Source organism: Elephantulus edwardii, unplaced genomic scaffold, assembly GCF_000299155.1.
Source record: "Elephantulus edwardii isolate Elephantulus edwardi_28Jun2011 unplaced genomic scaffold, EleEdw1.0 scaffold00047, whole genome shotgun sequence".
Taxonomy (NCBI): domain Eukaryota; kingdom Metazoa; phylum Chordata; class Mammalia; order Macroscelidea; family Macroscelididae; genus Elephantulus; species Elephantulus edwardii.
The window spans coordinates 8,222,523-8,243,115 of NW_006399797.1; the positions used below are offsets into that span (position 1 = coordinate 8,222,523).

The following is a 20,593-nucleotide window of genomic DNA, read 5'->3' on the forward strand; positions in this document are numbered from 1 at the left end:
AGGGACAGCGCAGGAGGGGAAGACCCTCTATGAGGTGGATTGATTCAGTGACTGGGGTAATCGGGATGGGTGCGTCAGAGGCAATGAGATTGGCACAGGATAGAGCACAGTTTAGGGCTGTTGTACATAGGGTCGCTATGAGTCGCAAACGACTCGACGGCACATAACAACAACAAGCAATACATGCTATACATAATGAAGCAATTGATAATGAACAAAGCCTGATGCCAAGGATTGACAGGGCCAAGGGCCCAAGGACATGAGGTTACCTCATGGTAACCAAACTGTTCTAAATCTTGATTAAGGTAGTGGGTATAATGATATAGATGTATAACTCTTTGAGTTGTGATGTCGAAGAAGAGTACTGAATATCCCATGGATTTCCAAAAGAACCAAGAGAGGTGTCTTGGAGAAAGTAAAGCCAGAGTGCTCTTTGGAGGCAAGGAGAGTGAGGTTTCATTTCATATACTTTGGGCATGTTGTTAGAAAAGGCTATTCCATGGACAGGGACATCATGCTTGGAAAGATGAAGGGTCAGTGAAAGAGAGGAAGACAAAACAGTGAATACAACAATGGGCTCAAGTATAACAGAGATGATGAGGTTGGCACAAGATAGGAGAGGGTTCAGATCCACTGTTGATAGGATCACTGTGAGTCACAGTCTCTTAGTCCACTCCATAGCACTTAACAACAATAAAAATCTCTTCAGACTGTTAGGATAGGTGTTTCAATACATGTAAATTACACCTCGTCAAAGCTCCATTAGTTTGAACATAAAACATACATATGCAAATGATTTCTTTTTTTCTATCCTTTCATTTAGGGAGCTCTGGTAGACTAGCAGGTAAGGAGTTGTGCTGCTAACCCAGAGGCAGGAGGTTCAAATCCACAAGCTGCTCCTCAGGGGAAAGATGGAGAATATTTTTCTTGTGTAATTTACAGCCTCTGAAAACCCTATTTCAGAGTCAATTAGGAGCCATTTCTGACTCACTGGCACATAACAATGACATCTTTTCATATGCTGTGTTGTTGATAGGTGCTAAGCTAAAAACCCAAAACCAAAACAACCAGATGCTTTTTATCTTACCACCTCAAGGTGCATTCCTCAGAGTGAAATTTAAACTCATGTTCTCCAGTGATCCAGTACAAAGTTGGACAATGGGTACATTGCTTTAACTTAAGCCTGAGCCATTTAAATACAAAAGCTCCCTCCAAAAGGAAAAAACGGTAATTTTTATTTTTTATTTACTTATTTTTTTTTACTAACCATCTATTTTAACTGTGAGTTAGATGAATCTGAAACCAGATTTTGGTTATTGGTTAGAGAAGAAATACAATGACTAGGATGGTAAGGTAGGAAGAAAGTGTGAAACACTCCACTAACAATTAGAGTATGATTCCACATACGGGGACTGGGCTGACTGTATTCTTTTTTATTTCTCTGCTTGATATTTTCAGGCCTTTTAATTTTGACAATCTAATTTGCAGCACTCCTATTTTAGTCACTAAAGAATGGTTGTGAATTTTTTCAGGAATAAACCAGAACATGACTGGGTTTTGTTTTTTTCACTTAAGTATTTTTTTACTTAAGTATTCTTTTATTTTTAATTATATTAAGTCAATTAATTTTTTATTATACTCATTTATTTACAATATTTGAATACATTGTTTTTCATACCAGTTCCTTTCCATTTCCCTACCCCCCCACCCATCAAATTATACAACTCCATATTAATCCCCTTGTCCCTCTGCACATCCTCATCCATCTGCTTCCTCCACTCCCCTTGGATCCTTATATTTATTCTACAATAACGGTTTTATACAATATTTGTCCTTGTGGGACGGAGTTAGTTCATTCAGCCTAACGCTCTTCAGTCCCTCCCAAGTTAGGTAATACTTTACAAAATTATTGCTCCTGTGTGCTGCATAGTATTCCATTGTGTGAATGTAGCATAATTTATCAATCCATTCATTTGTGGTTGCTGCTATGAATATTGGTGTACAAGTCTTACTTTGTGCCTCAGTTCGCATTTTCTCAGGTATATTTTCCAAGTAGTGGAATACCTGGGTCATATGGAATTTCTATGTTAACCTTTTTAAGGAAGCACCAAACTGCCCTCCAAAACAGCTGTACCATTTTACAATCCCACCAACAATGTATAAGAGTTCCACATGACACATCATACACCAAAATCAACTTAATGTGGATCAGAGACCTGGTAGTAAAGCCCAAAACCAAAAAGTTCGTAAGAGACAAACTGGGATCAAGCTTAGAAGCACTAGTCCAAGGTATAAAGAGACTGCCAAATACAGCCAGAAATACACAATCTGAAGAGGATAAAATTGATGAAGGGACTTTCTAAAGATTGAATATATCTGTGCATAAAAAACTTTTTCCAACAGGGTGAAAAAAAAACCCCTACTGACTGGGAACAAACATTTGGCAATACCATCTCCGACAAGTCTCATAATGAAAGTTTACAGAATACTCCTGGGCCTCTGCAAACAAAAGACTGATAATGCAATTAGAAAATGGGCAAAAGACATGGAAAGACTTTTCACAGAGGAAGATATTCGAATGGCAAACAGACACGAAGAAATGCTCCAAATGACTGGCAGTAAGACAGATGCAAATAAAAATCACAATGAGGTACCATCTCACTCCAGCAACAGTGGCAAAGTTTAACAAGACAGCAAGTAATAAATGTTGGAGAGGATGTAGAGAGATAGGAACTCTGAAATATGAATATTTTCTTTCTAGACTTCTGATTAGGTTCATTTTTCACAAGAGAATATTTTTTTCAACTCCATATGGAATGATAAAGGAACTAGGTATATGCCTAAGATTTGATTGGGTATTAGGGATCAAGCTATGATGTATAAGATACATTTCAGTTCTAAAGATTATAGCATATTTCGAAAAATAAGCAAAGAAACAAGTAAAAGAATATCTGTACTAATTCTTTTTTAAAATTTATAATGTAATTTGGGTGAATCTGTGCTAATTCTTGAAGGTAGAACTGTATCTTCCCCATTTCAGTTCCATTTCAGTTGCATATTACCTAGGCCTGACACAGACTTCTGTCTTTATTGTTTTGTACCTTCAAATCTCCTATAATGATTTATAACACCTCTCTGAACAACAGATCTGAACCTAGCGCTATACTGTGCCACCCTCATCATCTGTGATATGCTTATGCACATTAAAACAGTCACTGTGTTAACCCAATTATTAAAGATCTTCCTCTGACCCTCCAACTTTTCTAGCATATCTTTTTCCAAGGACTGGTCCCTCTTGACAGCAAGCCAAAAAAAGTTATGTGAGATGTTTTGCTATCCTTGCCTCTAATGAACACCTGCTGTCTTTAGTTCTCATTAAATCAGCTCTGAGAACCTCACACACAAAAGAAAGAAACTTTGCCTCGGTCTGTAACATCTGGCCCAGAACAGATACCCAATACATGTTTGTTGAATCGTTAAAGAGAAAGTACTGTGAAAATATCATAAAACTGCAAAGTCTAACTCTACAGTGATTGGCCACATGTGGATCTTTAAATTCATTTAAATAGAATAAGATTTAAATTTTCAGTTCCTTACTCATACCAACCACATCCAAGGGCTGGGGCTAATCAGTCCTGTACTGAACAGTACAAGTATTTATATGTTTGTAAACATTATAAAAAGGTTATACAGAACCACTATAGAAGGACAGAGCCAAGTTCCTCATTGAGGATGACAGGAAGGGCAAAACAATGACTTTTAATCTGATCCTTGAAAAAATGATGGGATTTTAATGTAGGAACTAGAGAAATCACATCTTAGAGGAAGGGTACAGCAGATGGAACACGGAAAAGCTAGGAAGGAAAAGGTCTTCCACATGGCTGGAGCCATCAAGTGCAGAACCAAGCTGGGCTCTAGACAAGGCCTACCCTCTCATCTCACCTTAACACCATACCAGTCTTCTCTCGGGCTTTTCCCATCCTCACCCGAAAATGAAGTGTCTATCACCTACTACTGGTTCCCAGTCCTTCAAGGCTTACTGAAAGGTCAACAATTTGAACTCATCAGCAGCTCCTCAGAGGAGAAAGGCCTAATTATCTACTCCTGTAAAGATTTTAGCCAAGGAAACCCTATGGAGCAATTCTATTCTATCCAATTGGGTCACTAAAAGTCAGTATCTAGTGCAACAATGAATGAGTGGAAGCCCAAAATCTCTGTAAATGTTTATGAAAATTAATAAAATACAATTATAGAAAAAAAAAGTCAGTATCAATGCAATAGCAAGCAATAACAACAGTATTTAAAAGTAATTTTATAAAATGCCTTTTTATTGTAGAAGAGCTGACAGAGTTCAAAATGAGCTGAAAGGGGTCAAAAACAGGCCAGGAAAAACAGTAGGTCATTGACATCCAATACTTTATATTCTGTATCTTCTATATGCAACTCCCTATGGTCTATGTCAGGGAGCTTTGGTGGCCTAGTGGTAGGAAGCTGTGCTGCAGTCCCAAAGCATGTGGCTGCTTTGGGAATCAGGTTGCTCCATGAACAAGGTATGGTGGCTTTCTTCCATGTGTTTTACAACCTCTGAAAATCTACTGGAGGGTCAGCTATGTATCAGTTGTAACATGACAACAACATAGCAATATATCTTGGAATCTACATTCCCATCCCTCACTGTGAAAATGTATCTCACTTGTCAGAGCTTCTCCACTTTTCCTATTACTCACACTTTTCCTATTACTAAACATGTGGTTTAGGAAGTGGCATCCACTTCCTAAACCACATGCCTCTGGAAACTTATAAACTTTGAGAAATGATGATAGTTATAGAAAGGCTTCAGGCCTTTTGTTCATAGGGTTGCTATGAGTCGTGCTCAATTCGACAGCAATCAACAACAATATAGCCATACTATCTTTGTGCTATCATGCCTCTTTTCCCTTGCCCCTTCACCTGAACATATACACTACTGATTACATAAAACATAATCAAGTATTAAGTCATGATTACATTGAATTTAACCATTTTAGTATAGCATCAGAATACAAAAGATAAATTCTTTATATTTTAATTTGTGCTTGAATGTGCCACATTTCATAAAGAATAAAAATTAGCTTTAAAGATTAAAAACAAAACACCTACTTTCCAGAACAGCCTTTTGAGTATGAAGTTCTTCTGAGCTGCTACTTTAAGTTCTGTAATTAAATAAAATATCTTGCTCAAAGTGTTGTCCTTAAGAAAAAGTTCAGATTTAAGTTGACTGAAGTGCTTGATTTTCTCTTCTGATCTACAAAAATACAAGAAGATTTTCCATTTTAAACAAGAAAATAGTTTAAGAATATGGACTGTTAATTAGGTTTATAAAATCTTATTACAAATGAAATTGTAATATAGTTTTGCACATCTAGTCTTATTCCTCACAAGATGAACTTTGCCCTAAATTTAACCACTTTTCATTCTCCAAAAATACAATTTGCCATGCTTTTTTGCTCAAGTTTTACCTATAGAAGATATACTCAGTCTCCAGTAAACATTTCTCTTTTTAGCATAACTCAGAGTCTACTGAAATTCAATTGCTCATGTACCATTTACCATCATTCATATGCCATATACATGTGATAATGTTGTTATTGCTAGGAGCTATTGAGAATGACTCACGGTGACCCTATGAACAAAAGATCTGAACCCTGTCCTACCTACCTTGTGCCATCTCAAAATCTCTGGCACTCTCAGCCCACTGCTTCAGTTACTGCATCAATCCATCTCATTGAGGGTCTTCCTCTCTTTTGTTGACCCTCCACCTTTCTAAGCATGATGTTCTTCTCCAAGGAACAGCCTCTCTCAGTGACATGCCTAAAGCATGTGAGACTACGCTTCATCTTCCTTGAGTCTAAGGAACACTCTGGCTGCACCCTTTCCTAGACATATCTGTTTGTTTTTTGGAAGTTTATGAGATAGTCAGCACTCTTCTCCAACATCCCAACTCAAAGGCCTTAATTCTCTTGTCATCCTTATTAGTAATCTAGCTCTCAGCAAGACAGCAAGTGACTGAAAAAACCATGGCTTGAATTAGACATACCTTAGCCTTCAAACTGACACCATTGTTTCTCAGTACTTTGGAGAGGTCCCTGACAGTGGACTTGCCCGATGCAATGTCTCCTGATCTCCTGACTGCTCGTACCAAAGGTGCTGACTGTGGATCCAAGCAAGATGTTGTTGGTGGTGGTGGTAGTGGTGGTGGTGTTATGTGCCATCGAGTTGCTTGTGACTCATACCGACCATATGTACAACAGACCTAAATCCTGCTCTATCCTGTGCCAATGGCACTGCCTCCGACACACCCATCCTGATCACCCCAGTCACTGAATCAATTCACCTCAAAGAGGGTCTTCCCCTCCTGCACTGTCCCTCCACCCTCCCAAGCAAGGACCGGTCCCTCCTTGCGATATGTCCAAAGTATGTCAGGCGAAGCCCCAGAATCCTTGCCTCCAAGGAGCAGCCTGGTTTAACCCTCTCTAGGCTGAATCTGTTTGTTTTCTTGGCAGTCCATGGTACATTCAATACTCTTCTCCAGCACCACAGCTCATAGGTATCAATTCTCCTCCTATCCTCCCTAGTACTCTGATGCTTAACAAGTGACTGCAAAGACCATGGCCTGTATCAGCAGTCATTGATAATTTCAATCTTTTCTCCATCTATTCTGATGTTGTTTATTGGTCCAGTGGTGAGAATTTTTATTTGCTTTATATTGGGATGTAATCTATGTTGAAGATTATAATCTTTGATCCTCAGCAGTGTTTCATGTCCTCCTCACTTTCAGCAAGCAAGGTTGTGTCATCTTCATAGCGCAGGTTGTTGATGTGTCTTCCTCCAATCCTGATGCTACATTCTTGTAATAATACTGGCTTAATATTTTTTTTCCTTGAATCTGTCAGCTCCTTTTCCCTCCCACTTGTCGGTGCTAAGGAAGTGCTAATGACCTATTTGGGAAAGCATTGCAATGTCATCCCAAAGGTAAATGATTCGAATCCACCAGCAGCTCCTGTGCAATTTACAGCCCCTGAAAACCCAGTGGAGGATCAGCTATGAGTTGGTTCTGACTTGACGGCCATGAGTTTGAGGTTGTTGCTGTTAATTCCATTGTTGCCTCATAGTGACCCCATGTGCTACATAGTAGAACTGCTCTACAGGTTTTTCTTGACTGATACCTTTATAGAAGGAAGCACTGCTGGCCTCGTCAGTAGGAAGTTGTGCTGCTAATCTAAAGGTGGCAAAGAAAGATGGACAATCTCCTCCTGTGTGATTTACAGTCTCAGAAACATAATGGAGGGTCTGCTGTGAGTCAACTCTGACTGGAAAGCAATGAATTTAAGGTGATTTTTTTTAAATTGTTTTTAAAAATCTTTATAGAAGCATATTGCCAGGTGTTTCTTTTTCAACACTTCTGGCTGGAGTCAAACTTTGGCTATCCAGAGAGCTCTCTTGTTTAGAGATGTTTACAAAGAAAATTTTGAATCGTATGAAAAAAAATCTAATTTTCTATTTATAGTAAGTAGCTATAAAAACAGCATGACAGCAATATAAACTCAAAATAGATGATCCAGATCCTGAGCCGCAAGCCAGCTCTCCGGGAGGATAGGGCAGATGTGCATGTGCTAGGAAGCTGACGCCACTGGCACAAAGCTGAGAGGCTCTCCTTAAGGAAATCAGACAGCTGGAGAGGGAATCACAATCTCAATCTAGAACGCTAAATTATGTTACCCCAAAGCCCCTCTAAAATCACTCCCAGCACTGACTCATATGCACTCCACACTTCTAGAAAAAAGCTGGTTCAGCTGACCTGAGTAACACCTTTTCTTCTGGCTCTCCCTAAGAACTTTCTTCACATTTCTGGCCTAGTGGTAATAAACAAATAGCTGAACCTGTTAATTTATTTCTATAGAATGTCTATTTGCATTTCATTGACTATGCAAAGGCATTTCACTGTATAGATCACAACAAACTATGAATGACTCTGACAAGAATGGGAATTCCAGAACACTTGATTATGCTTATGTGAAACTTATACTAGGACCAGGAGGCAGTCATCAGAACAGAGCAAGGAAACACTGCATGGTTCAAAATTGGGAAGGGTGTACACCAAGGATGTGTCCTATCTCCATATCTTTTCAATCTATATGCGGAACAGATTATCTGGGACGCTGGGCTCTATGAAGAGAAATGTTGCATCAGAATTGGAGGAAGACACATCAAAAACCTGCACTATGAAAATGACACAACCTTGCTTGCTGAAACTGAGGAGGACATGAAGCTCTTGCTGCAGAAGGTCAAGGATTGCAGCCTTCAATATGGATTGAAGCTCAACATCAAGAAAACAAAGATTCTCACCACTAGGCCAACTTGGCAACATCATGATAGATGGTGAAGAGATTGAGACTGTCAACAGCTTCCGTTTGCTTGGCTCTACAATCACCATTCTTGGTCCCAGCAGCCAGAAAATTAAAAGACAATTTTATTGGGAAAGTCTGTGGTCAGAGACCTCCCCAAAGTACTGAAGAGCAAAAATGTCAGTCTGGAGACTAAGGTGCACCTGATACAGGCCATGGGCTTTGTCATTACTAGCTATGCATCAGAAAGCTGGACAATGACTAGGGATCACAGGAGGAGAACTGATGCCATTGAGCTGTGTAGTTGGAGAAGTGTATTGAATATACCATGGACTGCCAGGAGAACAAACAAGTTTGTCCTGGAGAAGGTGAAGCCGGGCTACTCCTTGGAGGCAGGGACTCTGAAGCTTTGTCTGACATACTTTGGACAGGTTGCAAGGCAGGATCAGTCCCTGAAGAGGGACATCATGCTTGGGAAGGTGGAGGGACAGCTCAAGAGAGGAAGACTCTTAATGAGATGGATTGATTCAGTGACTGGGGTAATGGGATTGGCACAGGATAGCGCAGGGTTTAGGGCTGTTGTACAGAGAGGGTCACCAAGAGTCACAGGAGACTTGATGGCACATAACAATGAAAACATTCATAATGTATTTATTAATAAACATATTTATTAACAAATATATTTCTTTTAATAATAAATCATATATAGAGGTAATAAATAAAGAAAATAAACATTTATTCCCCAATGGAAATAAATGTGACACTTTATTCACATTTCTGCTTAGTGGTAAGAAGCTGTGCTGCAATCCCAAAGGCACATGGTTTGAATTCACCAGCTGCGTCATGGGAGAAGAATGAGGACTCTCCTCTTGTGTAATTTACTGTCTCTGAAAGCTCTCTGGAGGTTCAACTTTGAGTTGTCTGATTCAATGACACACAACAACAACAACAACATATTAATCCAACCTCATTGTATTTATCTGTGAACTGGTCCTACACTTCAGCTGATTTTCAGCAACCTGAAAAGACATGATTGTTAATGAGTTTATATCTCCCTCTGTGCTCAGCAATAACTTGTGCTTAATTGAGCGCATACTATGCAGCAGGCCTCTGAGCTGTGTGCATTTCATGGATTAGCTCACTCAATTCCACTAAGGACACTGAATTAATAAAGTAGGGTGGAGGGACAGCGCAGAAGGGGAAGGCCCTCTATGAGGTGGATTGATTCAGTGACTGGGGTAATCGGGATGGGAGTGTCAGAGACAGTGCGATTGGTACAGGACAGAGCAGAGTTTAGGGCTGTTATACAGAGGGTCGCTATGAATCGCAAGCAACTCGACGGCACATAACAGCAACAAGAGCAGCTAGTGATTCAGAAAGCCAGGATGCAAAGAGATGTTTCATGTTCATTGCAGGTTGACGGAATCAGAATTGCTGATGAGAAGTTATATTAGTGCTTATATTCTTCCATGGGAGTTTGGTGGTCTAGTGGGCAGGGAGTTGCACTGCCAACCCAAAAGTGAGCAGTTTGAATCCACCAGGTACTGAGCAGGAGGAAGACAGCCAATCCCTTCCTGTGGTTTGGTTGGGTTTTTTTGAGGGTTTTTTTTTTTTTTTTTTTTTTTTACTGTTCTTCTGAAGCACTACCTCAGGGAAGGCTGAGGTCTGTAATGGAGCCCTAACTCTCCATCAATTCTTGGCGAAAGCTGAGACATTAGTTGAGTATTTTTTGACCAGTGAACCAGCCAAATGACTCCAACCTCAGGAACAGTGCAGTTGAAAGTGGACTGTGACTGCCAGGAGATCCTAGACAGGAGCCATTTACTCTCAGGACTTTCAAAGAAAACTAAGGAACTTGCATGAGTGTTTCCTTAATGATTCCCAGTTGTAATAGCTTTCACAATTAGACAGCTTGGTGATGGTACCCCTAGAACCAAACCTTTTAAATCTAAAATTGTATGTGTGTTGCACTCATGTTCTTTTGCTTGCTACCACAGTCACATCTGCAACCGTGATTGATCAGTTATGATCTGCTGATGATTTGGTCTCCAAATCTTAAAATGAAAGCCATAATAACCATGATTCTGTAGAACACCTTCAGCACCAGGCTGTTTCCCTCATTCTGGAATAAAACATTTTTCTCTTATTTATGTGTTAATAAAAGTGTGGTTTTAGTCATCCCCCTCCCCTGGAACACACTAAAAACAGTTTTACTATCTACCTCAGAAGTGACTTATCAGACATTTATCCCAATACCACCAAATGTAATCTTGATTCTTTCATAATAACTCCCTATTTTAAAAAATCATGGTATTCTTCTTTATACAATCAATAACTTTTATCATGAAATGTAAAACTTTCTGGGAAAAGAAGTTTGTTTTTGTTGTTTTTCCCCCCTAGTGGAAACAATGGAAAAGAGATGATTGATAAGAATCACAAAGATGTAGTAATTATGAACATAGGGCCTCGGGTCCAGCAGATTGATTAGATGGATGACAAAATTTTGTCTCTCATACTTTGGGCATGTTACCTGGAAAGGCGATTCCTTTGAGAATATATCATGCTTGGAAAGGTGGAGGCATGCAGCAAAAGTGAGAAAGACCCTCAATGAAACAGATTGACATAGTGACTGTAACAATGAGTTCAACTGTGTCAGAGATGATAGGATGGGATAGCACAGGATAGGATGGGTTCAGACCTGTTTACATAGAGGTACTAAGAGTCCTACCCAACAGGACAGCACCTAACAATAACTCAGCTAGGCAAATTACGGAGCTTCTCTATGTCTCAGTTCCTACACCTGTAAAATAAGGATGCTAATAGACTTGACCCAGAGGTGAGGATCTTTGTTTTCTTGATGTTGAGATACAATCCACATTGAAGGCATGGACTGCAAAGATAACAAACAGATCCATCCTGGAAAGGATGTAACCAGTTTGCTCCTTGGAGGCAAGGATTTTTGAAGTTCTGGATCACATACTGGGAAAGGGCATCATGCTTGGAAGGGTATAGGGTCAGGGCAGAGGAGGAAGACCCTGGATGAGATGGACTGACACAGTGACTGTGGCAATGGGGTCAAGTGTGTCAGAATGGTGAGGTTGGCTCAGGATAGAGCCATTGTCCATTGGGTCGCTCTAAGTCATAGTTGATTTGATGGCACATAACAACAATGGTACTCACCCCAATGTATTGTTTCGATACTTTAGGTACTTAATGCATGTGCTTTCCACACAGTAACTGTTCAATAAATGCTACCTAAGTAAAATGGAAACTTTGAGACACATGCACTTCCAATCACAGCATCATTTCATTTTAAAAATAACTTTAAAATCCACTTACTTTGAGAACTCTAAGAACAGCAGAAATATTTTCACTAACAAATGAACTTAGAAAAGCAAAAACTCTGACAAAATACAGTATCAGCAGAACTACTTTCTAATTTTTTTTCAGCTTATTTTTCCATTGTTGCATAAAATTGAGATGGAACGAACTTCTAGCAGGTTTTGTCACTGTTGTTGTTAGAAGCTGTATAGTATAGTACAGTATAGATTCGGAGTGACCCTATGACCAGCCAATGTGAACATATCCTATGCCATGCTCCTCATCTCTGACACAGTGGAGCCCATTGCTGAAGTCACCGTGTCAACCCATAATCTCATTGCAGGTTTTAAGAGATGGTTAACTTCACAAGAAGAGATTGCCCATCCTTCTCTCATGGAGCAGCTAGTGAATTTGAACTGCACACCTTTTCATTGGCAGTGCAATTCCTTACCAAAGAGTCAGCAATTTGCAATGATCTGAGAAATCCTTTTAAATACTGCTAAACTCCAGATTTCTGGACCCATGGAGTTAGGGCAACATACCCCAAACCATTTGCTCTTAGATTTCTTTCTGAACTTTGAGCCTCAGCTCAGGGAAATGGTTTTTCTAGATTTATCTTCCAGTCAAACTAACAGCCTAGAAAGCCATTTAGTGGAGGCTGTTCTGCACTGGGAATTGAGCTCTTGTGAAGGACTATCCATGTACAGCCAAACTGGAGAAACAGCAAGTCCAAGGTCTGCTCATAGAAAGCTGTATTTTCGGAGAGATGGCATGTCCTTAGTGAAATCTGTTTTTCTCAGCTGACTGGCCCTGAAATCCTGCCTGTTTTCTGAGAAACCAACATGGACAATGTCCCATAGGAAACTACCCTGCTCAAGTGCCCTGATACACCATTCCACCCTCAGAGCTTCTCCCCAACAACTTTTGGTTAAGGCTTCCCAATTCAAGTCATATCTGCTCTATTCTGTTACATTAATTTCTGATGGTTTTTCTTTCTCTCTCTGTGTGTGTTTGTGTGTGTATGTGCATTTAGATTTTGTAACAGCTCTAGAATAGAAACAATCTTTAATTTTCATGTTTTTTAAAAAGTCTTCAGGCTAAAGAAAATTTTTTAAAAGCTTTATAGGAAAAGTGTGCATTAATCTCTTCAAACTGAAAATCAATTCATCCACAATCAACACTCTTGACACCAGCAGTCAGGAAATCAAAAGATGAATTGCATTGGGAATATCTGCTGTCATGGCCCTCTCCAGAGTGCTGAAGAGCAGCGATGTTGGTCTGGATATGGAAGTGCACCTGATCTAGGCCATCTCAATTGCTTGCTATGCCTCAGAGAGTTGGACAGTGGCTGGGGATGACAGAAGAAGAATAGATACCCTTGAGTTGTGGTGGTGGAGAGGAGTTTTGAACATACCGTGGACTGTCAGGAAAACAAATAGGTCTGTCTTGGAGAGGGTGAAACCAAGTCTCTCCTTGGACATTAGGATTCTGAAGCTCTGCCTCACTTACTTTGGGCACATGGTCAGGAGAGATCGGTCTTTGGATAAGGACATCATGCTTGGAAGGGTAGACAGATGGCACAGGAGAGGGAGATGGATTGATGCAGTGACTGGGGCAATGGGGACTGGTGTGTTGGAATTAGTGAGACTGGCTCAGGGCAGGGCAGGTTCAGCGCTGCCGTACATAGGGTTGCTATACATCGCAGGCACATAACATACTATGTCCTGTTTGGAAGCAGGAGTGGCATCCACTTCCTAAATAACATGCCTCTAGAAACTCTATGATCTTTGATAAATGCTGACAGTTGTAGAGGTGCTTCAGGCCTTTTGTTCATAGGGTCGCTATGAGTCATGTTTGACTTAGAGGCAATCAACAACAACTATATAAATTGAGGTCTCCTATATATCATAAATTCAAGTGAAATTCAAACTCATTGCTATTGATCTAATTCCAACTCATATTGATCACAAGGCTGTGTGCAGTCAGAACTGACTCAGGGCTGACTCGTCAGCAGGTTTCCAAGGCTGTAAATCACACAGGAGGACATGGCTCATTTTTCTCCGAAGGAGCAGCTGGTGGGATTAGGAACTGTACATTTATACAGTTATCTTTAATTACAATTTATATGACCATTCTGAGCATATCTGCCTCTTGTCTAAGACAAACTTCCCTTGACTAATTTACCTAAGAAAAGGCATAGTGCTAGAAAATGACATGCAATTTAGAAACAAATGCAAAAATATAGATTAATATAACAAAGATTCTATCTTTCCATTATGTAAATACATGAATTCACCAAATTAATGTTTCCAGGAGGATTCATGATCTAATAATAAGCTCTATTTTTTTCATATTCCTAACTATTAAGTATAAATAACGTTTTCTTTTCACATAATGACTTACAGCTACAATAAAGAATTTACCACACATTGCAGAAATGCTATTATTATATTAACAATAGTTAGGCTATAGAGCTATCACTCTTGTGACAAACAGTTCTCATTACAAAACCCAACAGATACTTATTGTTGTTTGTTGAAACCGACCCACAGCTGACCCTCCAGCAGGTTTTCAGAGGCAGTTAATTGAGGAGATTGTCCATCCTTTTCTCGCAGAGCAGCTGGTAGCCTTGAACCAAGTGCGTCACGTTTACAGTGTAGCTTCTTGACACTAGGCCACCAGCTGCTACAACACATACCTATTCCTCCTATGTTGAAGGTAACATGCAGGCAAAGCTAATTTCCTATGCTTCACTATATCACTCGAAGACATTTTAAATCATTGCATCTTAAATATATTGCCTTTAGGAATTAACATAGGAAGCAGTTTACTTTTCCTGAGACAAGGTAGTAACTAAACTCCTCTTTGATAGATATACAAAGTTGTTCTTGTTAAGTGCCATCGAGTTGAGTACAACTCATATCTACCCTATGAACAAAAGAAGAGAACCCTGTTCTATAACTCTCGTCATTTCTCTATGTTCACAGTTTCCAGAGGCATGTGGTTTAGGAAGTGAATGCTACTCCTGCTTCCAAAAAAGTTAGAAATTGTTTTATTACACAATTAGCTTTAAGATCACTTTAAATAAAGCACCAAAATGAAGAGATGTGTTTAAAAGAGTAAATGTTTTAAAACATGTAAAACTTCTAAGCTGCGTTATTTAACTTCTACATACTTCAGAATACATCTCTAAGTAAAATAATAGCATTCTGACTAAATCATCAATATATTCAATATAATTAATAATTTTTGTTTTTATCTAGTACCCAGATACTACATTTCATCTAAAAAAAAAGTATTTTTCTATATGGTTTGTTAAAATCAAGATCTAAATAAAGTACTTGTTATCTTTTTTGTCTTGGATAACCTGGGATAGAAATGTCATTCTTGCATTGTTAGCAAACCCATGAGGAAAGTGAGAATTAGAAGAAAGGTGCTGAGATCTGTTTTGAATATGCTGAGTTTAAGGATCCTGTGAGGCATACAAGAAGTGATGTCCATTGGGAAATCGAGTTTGCTGAAGGCAACAAGTTTAGATAAATGTACAAAGGTTATAGCAATTCAGAGAGCTAGGAGAGGCAATGGGAGAGAGCAATATTACCACTTCTTACCTATATGGCTTCTGACTTCCATTCGTAGAACTGAGTTCACTGGCATATAGTGGATCTTGTAACAGAGTACCTTTCTGAAACAGGGAAATAGATAAATTGTATGAACTAAAATGTATATGAATTACTGTATAAAACACAATGTGCATTAATGAAACAGGGTATACAAAGGATTGTATACAAGCCAATCAAAAAACTATTTTTTTTAAAAAGTTTTCAGTGAGGAGAAAAAAACAAATGAAGAGGTATTGCCGAGATAGAAATTCAGTCAGCTCCCTGCAATGAAGTAGTCACCAGTGACAAATGACTTGATGGATTTGGAGTTCTAGTGAGGCTTTGAGCCCTGCCTTGCCCTGCCAAGCTTTCCTCTGACTGGGTGCCTTAGGAGAATGCATGCCTGCAATTCTCAGAATCATGGGATGAGCCATGTAATACATTTTTAGCATCTTATACTTGAGCAAACCGAAGTGCTGGTAGGTTAAAACACTTCCCCAGGGGCACAAGGCTGGGAAGTTGGAGTAATAGATTTGAGCTAAGAGCGGAGTTTACATTCTTAACACTACTCATTATAAAAGCATTAATAGCCTTAATGCTTTGTCTAATTGAATTAACATGGTCACCCAAGTATTATTATTAACTTTGTTTGACAAGTGCTTGCTTGGCTTTTTACCTCCTGAATATTTCTTAGGATAGTTTCACACTTTAAATTTATTCTTACTGTTTTCATTCAAGTCATTCGCTAATGTATCACTTCTCATGGAATGCATGTGTTTTTATGCATCCATGTTTTCAATAAATACGTGAGTCCTCTGGTGTAAAAAAATCTGTTCTGTATATAGATTGAAAGGGTATGGAGATAGAATGTTTCTTTGATGCACACCTTTCCTGATCCTGAACCATGCAGTGTTTCCCTGCTCTGTTCTGAGGATTGCTTCCTGGTCCAAGTATAGATTTCACATGAGCACAATTAAGTGTTCTGGGATTCCCATTCTTCTCAAGGTTAGTTACAATTTGTTGTGATCCATACAGTCAATGAAACAGAAATTCCTCTGATACTCTCTACTTTTGGCCAAGATCTATCTAACATTGGCTATAATCCCTAATGCCATGGCCTCTTCTATCTAATCTATATACAGAACAGATCATTTGTGAGGCTGACTTTATGAGGAAGGATGTGGCATCAGGATTGGAAAAAGACTTATCAACAGCCTGCGTCATGCAGATGAAACAACCTTGCTTGCTGAAACTAAGTAGGTCAAGGACTGTAGTCTTCAATATAGATTGAAGCTCCACATCAATAAAACAAAGATTCTCACCACTGGGCCAAATGGCAGTTTCATGATAGATGGTGAAGAGATTGAGATTGTCACAAATTTCAGCTTGCTTGGTTTCACAATCAACTCTCTTGGCACCAGCAGTCAGGAAATCAGAAAACAAATCGCATTAGGAAACTCTGCTGTTAGGGACCTCTCTACAGTATTGAAGAGCAATGATGTCAGTCTGATACAAATCATGGTCTTGACAATTACTTTCTATGCATCAGAGAGCTGGACAATGACTCAGGATGATAGAAAATAATCGATGCTTTTGAGTTATGATGCTGAACAAGAAGAGTGTTGAACTTACTTGGACTATGAGGAGAATAAACAGGTCAGTCCAGGAAAGAGTGAAACCAAACCAAACTGCTCCCTAGAGGCAAGGATTTTGAAGCTCTAACTTATATTTTTTTTTGGCACGTGGCCAGGAGGGACAAATGCTTGGAGAGGACATCATGCTTAAAAAGATGGAGGGACAGCACATGAGAGGAAGCCCCAGGATGAAATGTATTGACTCAGTGACTGGAGAAATGGGATTAGGTCTGCTGGAGGTGGTAAGACTGGTTCAGGACAGGGCAGGGTTCAGAGCTGTTGTACATAAGGTACCTAAGAGTTGCAGGCGACTGGATGGCACATAAAAACAAGGTGGTATAAAAAACAACCCCACAGAACTGATCCTGTTGTAGTGGACAGATCTCTAAATGGAAATCTGCTTTACCCATAAACTTATTATATCCTTTTTTAAAAGTGACTTAAAACATTTTTGCCTCTGTTTCTTCAATTACAAAATAAGAGACTCGGACTAAGTGATTTTTTATTAAATGGTCTTGAGACAGAAAAGCCAGAGCCAGATCTCAAGGAAGATGTCTGCTGTTAGGTCAGAAAACTACAAGGCCGATATTTTCCTCTTGTAAAACATGCACATAGCCTATTGCAGAAAGTACTTGTTACTGTTGCTACGTGCCACCAAGTCTACTGGGACTCAGCAACCCTATGAACAGAAGATCCAAATGATGCCCTATCCTATCCTATCCTCTCAATCTCTTTCACACTCAAGCCCATCGTGTCAATCCATCTTGTTGAGAGAGTCTTTCTCTCTTGCTGATTCTCTACTTTCCTAATATGATATTTTTTTCCCAAGGAGTGGCCACTCCTGAAAATATACTCAAAGTAGGTGAGGTAAGTTTCACCATCCTTGCCTCTTAGGAGCACCTCGGACAAAGTTCAGATCTATTGTTCCTAGGGTGGCTTTGAGTTGTACTCGATAGCACTGAACAACAACTACCTTTCCCAGCAAAGTATCTCCCTCTAAGGTCTAGTTCCTCTTGAAAATAAGCCCAAAATAATGAGACAAAGTTTTACCATCCTCTTAGGAGTACTCTGGTTATACTTCCTTCAAGACAGATTTGCTTGTTCTTTAGACAGCCATTGGTATATTTAGTACTGTTTTCAAACACAATAATTCAAAGGCATTGATTCTTCTTCTGTCTTATTCATTGTCAAACTTTCAGATGCATAGGAAGCAAATGAAAACACCAAAGTTTGTATCAGGCATTCCTGAATCCTTTAAATGGATATCCTTGATCTTTAGCACTTTGGAAACGTCTTCGACAGTAGATTTCTTCGATGCAACACGTCTTGGTTTCTTGACTGCTGCTACCAAGGATGTTGATTGTGGTTCCAAGTAAAATGAAACCACTGACAACGTCAATCTTTTTCCATCTATCATGATGCTCCTATAGGTTCAATGGTGAGGATTTTTGTTATTTTTATTTGAGATGTAACCCATATTGAAGGCTGTAGATTTTTATCTTCTTCATCAAGTGTTTCAAGTCTTCTTCACTTCTTGCAAGCAAGACTGTGTCATCTGCATAATGCAGTTTTATGAATGAATCTTCTTCCAGTCCTGATGCCACATTCTTCTTCATCTAGTCCAATTTATCAAATTATTTTCTCAGTATACAAATTGAATACAAATGAAGACGGGATACAGCCCTGATGCATACCATTACTGATTTTAATCTATGCAGTATTTTCTTGTTCTGTTGGACAACTGTATCCAGGTCTATGTGTAGGCTTTGCATAAGAACAATTAAGTGTTACAGGATTCCTATTTTTCTCAATGTTAGGCATAGCTTGTTATGACCTATACAGTCAATGCATACTCAATAAAACATGATATATTTCTGGTATTCTTTACTTTCAATCAAGATCTACCTAACATAACCCTTCTGCCACAGCCTCTTCTGAATTCAGCTTGATTCTGGCAGTTTCCTATTGATATACTGTTCCAACCATTTTTAATTATCTTCAGCAAGATTTTACTTTACTTTTACTCAATATAGAGTATGGGAGAATGGGAACATATATAGATCTATATTAGTCAGTTTGTCAGGTAGCTGTGTCCCACATTTGTTGACCACATGCTACTTCCTGAAATAACTCAATGTCAACTAATTCTTTGTGATATAGTGGCTCTATGTATTCCTTCTATCTTCTTTTGATGCTTCTGAATCATTCAAGATTTTGCCCATAGAATACTTCAATATTGCAACTTGAGGCTTGAATTTGTTCTTCAGTTCTTTTGTTGTTGTTCTTGTTAGTACCATCGAGTCGTAGATGACTCATAGTGACCCCTATGAATGAATACTTGTATAACTTTCATCATTTCTCCATGTTCATAGAATTTCCAGAGGCAAGCCACTTGAGAAGTGGATTTCACTCCTCTTTCCAAGCTTGTTTTAACTGGGAAGCTCCACCAAACACTGTCCACCATGGGTAACCATTATCACATTTGACACATCAGTGTCACAGTGTTCAGCATCACAGCAACTACAAGTACTTCTGTACAGCAAATGGACAGACAAGTGATATTGTTTGACCAAAAACAATTAAAACTAGCCTGAGGGCCACAGATTAAAATCACTCACTCTTGGCTTAGTAGCATAACTTTCTCAACAGAGCTTTCTCGATGTTGTTGTTGTTGTTATTATTATTGTTAAGTGTCATTGAGTCATAGACGACTCATAGTGACCCTATGAACAAAAGACCTGAACACTTGTATAACTTTAATCAGTTCTTTTAGTTTGAGAAATACAGAACATGCTCTTCCCTTTTGATTTTCTAACTCCAGCTCCTTGCATATTTAATTATAATGCTTCATTTGTTTTCTCATGCTGCCTTTTGATCTTTTGTTAAGAAATAAAAAGAAAAGACTAATAGTAGGAAAATATGACCATGGTGACAGAAATAAGGTTGGCGATTGCATGACAGAATTTTGTACAAGGAATGATTTATTCAATACAAATACTTTTATAAAAATACATAAACGGTGACTATATACATGGGCTTTCCACACAATCTGTGGAAAGAGACATTGGAGAAGCTCAGAATCAGTATTCAAAACCAGGATAGAGATTGAATGTAGAACGGACCATCAACTGCATCTGAGTATATACAAGTTTAAATTGAAGTTTAAGAAAAATTATACAAGTGCACAAAATTCAAAATATGACCTTTAATATGTCACATCTGGATTTTAAAACCATTTTAAAAATAGATTTGACTTATTGGGCACTAATAAACAAAAGCCAGATGAGTTTTGGAATGGTATCAAAGACATCAACCATGAAGAAAGCAAAAGGGCATTACAGAAGCAGGGAAGAAAGAAATGGTCAAAATGGATGTCCGAAGAGGCTTTTAAAATTGCATTAGGACAAAAAGAAGTCAAACAAGGGGAAGGAATGCGGAAGTAAGAGAGCTGATCAGAAGATTTACAGCCTCTGAAAATTCTCTGGAGAGTCAGCTGAGTTAGCTCTGACTTGACAGCACATAACAACAACAACTACAAAGACCACTTTGTAATCAAGTATTTGAAAATAAACTTGTCTCCATTCTTGTACACGATTCCCATGAGACAGGCCAATGATTCCATTGTTTACCAGTTTCTAAAAAAAACAAAGAT

General features: G+C 38.9%; 1 protein-coding gene across 1 annotated transcript in view; it reads right to left on the bottom strand.

Annotated features, from left to right (window-relative positions):
* Positions 1 to 20,593, bottom strand: part of LOC102859265 (chromosome unknown open reading frame, human C12orf56) — a 117,915-nt gene that overhangs the window by 31,772 nt on the left and 65,550 nt on the right. The window contains exons 7-8 of the mRNA XM_006886096.1: positions 15,317 to 15,390; positions 5,140 to 5,284 (exon numbers count right to left, since the gene is read on the bottom strand). Of these exons, the coding sequence (XP_006886158.1) occupies positions 5,140 to 5,284; positions 15,317 to 15,390 (219 nt within the window). The remainder of the gene's footprint in view (positions 1 to 5,139; positions 5,285 to 15,316; positions 15,391 to 20,593) is intronic.